Source organism: Schistocerca cancellata, chromosome 3, assembly GCF_023864275.1.
Source record: "Schistocerca cancellata isolate TAMUIC-IGC-003103 chromosome 3, iqSchCanc2.1, whole genome shotgun sequence".
Classification (NCBI taxonomy): Eukaryota; Metazoa; Arthropoda; class Insecta; order Orthoptera; family Acrididae; genus Schistocerca; species Schistocerca cancellata.
In genome coordinates, this window is record NC_064628.1 from 529,836,462 (window position 1) to 529,841,709 (window position 5,248).

A 5,248-nucleotide genomic window follows, 5' to 3' on the forward strand; every position below is an offset into this window, starting at 1 on the left:
GGTGGTGATGCTGGCGATGGAGGTAATGGTGGAAATGGCAGCAATGGTGGAGATGGAGGTATTGGAAGTAGTGGTAGTGATGCTGGCTATGGAGGAGATGGGGGTGATCGTGGTGATGGAGGCATTGCTGGTGATGCTGGTGATGGAGGAGTTGGTGGCGATGGTGGCAATGGAGGCAATGGTGGTGATGCTGGCGATGGGGGAAATGGAGGCAATGCTGGTGGTGGATGTGATGGAGGGAATGGTGGAAATGCTAGTGATGGAGGTAATGGTGGAAATGGAGGTGGTGGTGGAGATGGAGGTGACAAAGCCAGTGGTAGTGATGCTGGCAATGGAGGAAATGGTGGTGATGGAGGAAATGGTGGTGATGCTGGAGATGGTGGCAATGGTGGGGTTGATGGTGATGGAGGTGATGGTGGAGATGGAGGTGATGCAGGCAGCAGTAGTAATGTCAGCAAGGGAGGAGATGGTGGTGATGGAGGCAATGGTGGTGATGCTGGTGAAGGAGGAGATACTGGGGATGGTGGTGATGGAGGCAATGGTGGTGATGCTGTTGATGGAGGTAATGGTGGAAATGGAGGTGATGGTGGAGATGGAGGTGATGGAGGCAGCAGTGGTGATGCTGGAGATGGAGAAGATGGTGGTGATGGTGGCAACGGAGGCAAACGTGGTGATGCTGGCGATGGTGAAAATGGAGGCAATGGTGGTGATGGAGGTGATGGAAGTGATGGAGGAAATGGAGGTGATGGTGGAGATGGAGGTGACGGAGCCAGTGGTAGTGATGCTGGCAATGGAGGAGATGGCAGTGATGGAGGCAATGGTGGTGATGCTGTTGATGGAGGTAATGGTGGAAATGGAGGTGATGGTGGAGATGGAGGTGATGGAGACAGCGGTGGTGATGCTGGCAATGGAGGATATGGTGGTGATGGTGGTGATGGAGGCATCGGTGGTGATACTGGTGATGGAGGACATGGTGGTGATGGTGGCAATGGAGGCAACGGTGGTGATGCTGGTGATGGAGGTGATGGTGGAAATGGAGGCGATGGTGGAGATGGAGGTAACGGAGCCAGTGGTAGTGATGCTGGCAATGGTGGAGATGGTACTGATGGAGGAAATGGTGGTGATGCTGGCGATGGAGGTGATGGTGGAAATGGAGGAGGTGGTGGAGATGGAGATGACAGAGCCAGTGGTAGTGATGCTGACAATAGAGGAGATGGTGGTGATGGAGGCAATGTTGGTGATGCTGGAGAAGGAGGAGATGCTGGGAATGGTGGTGATGGAGGCAATGTTGGTTATGCTGGTGATGGCGGTAATGGTGGAAATGGAGGTGATGGTAGAGATGTAGGTGATGGAGGCAACGGTTGTGATGCTAGAGATGGAAGAGATGGTAGTGGGGGTGGCAACGGAGGCAACAGTGGTGATGTTGGAGATGGACGTGCTGGTGGAAATGGAGGCAATGGTGGTGAAGGAGATGATGGAAGCTGTGGTGGTGATGCTGCTGGAGATGGAGGAAATGGTGGTGATGGAGGCAATGGCGGTGATGCTGGCAATGGAGGTGATCGTGTAAATGGAGGCAATGGTGGAGATGTAGGCAATGGAGGCAGTGGTAGTGATGCTGGCAATGGAGAAGATGGTGGTGATGGTGGTGAAGGAGGCAATGGTGGTGATGCTGGTGACGGAGGAGATGGTGGTGATGGTGGCAATGGTGGTGATGCTGGTTATGGATGTGATGGTGGAAATGGAGGTGATGGTGGAAATAGAGGTGATGGAGGCAGTGGTAGTGATACTGGCAATGAAGGAGATGGTGGTGATGGTGGTGATGGAGCTAATGGTGGTGATGCTGGTGATGGAGGAGATGGTGGTGGTGGTGGCATTGGAGGCAATGGTGTTAATGCTAGCAATGGTGGAAATGGAGGCAATGGTGGTGATGGAAGTGATGGAGGAGGTGGTGGTGATGCTGGAGATGGAGGAGGTGTTGCTGATGGTGGCAATGGAAGCAACAGTGGTGATATTGTAGATGGATGTGATGGTGGAAATGGAGGCAATGGTGGTGATGGAGGTGTTGGAAGCAGTGGTGGTGATGCTGGAGATGGAGGAGATGGTGGTGATGGAGGCAATGGCGGTGATGCTGGCGATGGCGGTGATGGTGGAAATGGAGGTGATGGTGAAGATGCAGGTGAAGGAGGCAGTCGTGGCGATGCGCTAGATGATGGTGATGGAGGCAATGGCGGTGATGCTGGTGATGGAGGTGATGGTGGAAATGGAGGTGATGGAGTAGATGGAGGTGATGGAGCTAGTGTTAGTGATGCTGGCAATGGAGGAGATGGTAGTGATAGAGGAAATGGTGGTAATGCTTGTGATGGTGGCAATGGTGGTGATGCTGGTGATGGAGGTGATTGTGGAAGTGGTGGTTATGGTGGAGATGGAGGTGATGGAGTCAGCTGTAGTGATGCTGGCAATGGAGGAGATGGTGGTGATGGAGGCAATGGTGGTGATGCTGGTTATGAAGAAGTTGGTGGTGATGCTAATGATAGAAGAGATGGTAGATATGGTGGCAATGGAGGTAACTGTGGTGATGCTGGTGATGGTGGAAATGGTGGTAATGGTGGTGATGGGGGTGATGTAGGTAATGGTAAAAATGGAGGTGATGGTGGAGATGGAGGTGATGGAGGCAGTGTTGGTCATGCTGGTGATGGAGGAGATGGTGCTGATGGTGGCGACAGAGGCAACGGTGGTGATGCTGGAAATGGACGTGATGGTGGAACTGGAAGCAATGGTGGTGATGGAGGTGATGGAAGCAGTGGTGGTGATGCTGGAGAGGGAGGAGATGGTGCTGATGGTGGAGATGGAGGTGATGGAGGCAGCAGTAGTGATGCCAGTAATGGAGGAGATGGTGGTGATGGAGGCAACAGTGGTGATGCTGGTGATGGTGGAAATGGAGGCAATTGTGATGATGGAGGTGATGGAGGCAGTGGTGGCGATGCTGGAGATGGAGGAGATGGTGGTGATGGAGGCAATCGCGGTTATGCTGGTGATGGAGGTGATGGTGAAAATGGAGGCGATTGTAGAGATGCAGGTGACGGAGCCAGTGGTAGTGATGCTAGCAATGGAGGGGGTGGTGGCAATGGTGGAAATGGTGGTGATGTTGGTGATGGAGGAGATGGTGGTGATGGTGGTGATGGAGGCAATGGTCGTGGTAGAGGTGCTGATGCTGGTGATGGAGGAGATCGTGGTGATGGAGGCAATGGCGGTGATGCTGGCGATGGTGGTGATGGTGGTGATGGAGGCAATGGTGGTGATGCTGGTAATGGAGGTGATGGTGGAAATGGTGGAGATGGAGCTGATGGAGGCAGTGGTGGAGATTCTGGCAATGGAGGTGATGGTGGAAGTGGTGGTGATGGAGGAGACAGTGGCACTGGTGGTGATGCTAGCAATGGAGGAGGTGGTGGCAATGGAGGAAATGGTGGTGATGTTGGTGCTGGAGGAGATGGTGGTGATGGTGGTGATGGCGGCAATGGTGGTAGTAGAGGAGCTGATGCTGGTGATGGAGGAGATCGTGGTGATGGAGGCAATGGCGGTGATGCTGGCGATGGTGGTGATGGTGGAAATCGAGGCGATGGTGGAGATGGAGGTGAAGGAGGCAGTTGTAGTGATGCTAGCAATGGAGTAGATGGTGGTGTGGAGTTGATGGAGGCAGTGGTGGCGATGTTGGCGATAGAGGAGATGGTGGTGATGGTGGTGACGGAGGCAATATTGGTGATGCTGGAGATGGAGGAGATGGTGGAAATGGAGGTGATGGTGGTGATGCAGTTGATGGAGGCAGTGGGTGTGATGCTGGAAATGGTGGTGATGGAGGCAATGGCGGTGATGCTGGCAATGATGGTGATGGTGGAAATGGAGGTGATGGTGGAGATGGAGGTGATGGAGGCAGTGGTAGTGATGCTGGCAATGGAGGAGATGGTGGTGATGGAGGCAATGGTGGTGAAGTGGGTGATGGTGGAAATGGAGGTTATGGTGGAGATGGAGGTGAAGGAGGCTGTGGTGGTGATGCTGGAGGTGGGGGAGATTGTGGTGATGGAGGCAATGGCGGTGATGCTGGTGATGGAGGTGATGGTGGCAATGGACGAGATAGAGGTAATGGAGGCAGTGGCGGCAATGCTGGTGATGGAGGTGATGGTGGAGATGGTGGTGATGGAGGTTGTGGTGGAGGTGCTGGTGAAGGAACGGATGGTGGAAATGGTGGTGATGGTGGAGATGGAAGTGATGGAGGCAGTGGTGGTGATGCTGGTGATGGTGGTATTGGTGGTGATGGAGGCAATGGTGGTGATGCTGGTAATGGAGGTGATGGTGGAAATGGTGGAGATGGAGGTGATGGAGGCAGTGGTGGAGATTCTGGCAATGGAGGTGATGGTGGAAGTGGTGGTGATGGAGGAGACAGTGGCACTGGTGGTGATTCTGGCAATGGAGGAGATGGTGGTGATGCTGGTAATGGTGGAGGTGGAGGAAGTGGAGGTGATGGTGAAAATGGAGGAGATGGAGGAGGCAATGGTGGTAATGGTGGCAATGGAGGTAATGGTGGAGATGGAGGTAATGGTGGAGATGGTGGAGATGGCAGTAATGGAGGCGATGGTGGAGACGGTGGTGATGGTGGCAACGGAGGTAATGGAGGTAATGATGAAGATGGCCAGTCTAATAATGAAAGTGGCAGCAGTGATGGAGGCAGTGATTCTGATGGTGGCATTGGTGACTGCCCAGCCGTTGGCAGTTGTCCATTACACGAAGATGCTGGATCAGATGTTACACTGTTGCCCCATGCCACTGATTGTGGACAGTATTGTGTATGTGATCATGGCATTCCAGTAGCCACGCCTTGTCCTGGTGGACTCCACTTCAACCCAGAGCTGAGAGTCTGCGACTGGCCATATGCTGCTGGTTGTGAGGTACAGAGCTAACTCAGTAGTGTGTATTCTTTGTGACACAAATCCTTAGTAGACAACATTAATGTGTTATACTGTGTTTGTAATCATAATTTGATGTATGTAGTTTTTGGAAGAGGATGTGGCATCTGTAACTACTGTCTCATATTGTTTTATTGTGCATTTTATGTTTAACATGGAGTAACATTTATTTACTGACTGATCTATTTTATTTTGTTTTTATTAAAAAATCTTTGTCATTGCTTGATGTAGTACTTTAAAATTCCGCTTTTTGCTGTTTTATTAAATGGTTTATTTACATCAGTGTGAGA

The 5,248-nt window shown here is 52.2% G+C and overlaps 1 protein-coding gene across 1 annotated transcript; it reads left to right on the plus strand.

The window, feature by feature from the left end:
* The first annotated feature begins 16 nt into the window (after positions 1-16).
* LOC126176411 (uncharacterized PE-PGRS family protein PE_PGRS54-like) lies at positions 17-4,952 on the plus strand. The gene is made up of 3 exons (XM_049923568.1): positions 17-216; positions 258-3,631; positions 3,685-4,952. Exons 1-3 carry the CDS (start codon positions 17-19, stop codon positions 4,950-4,952), a joined length of 4,842 nt encoding a protein of 1,613 aa, XP_049779525.1.
* The last annotated feature ends 296 nt before the right edge of the window (positions 4,953-5,248 follow it).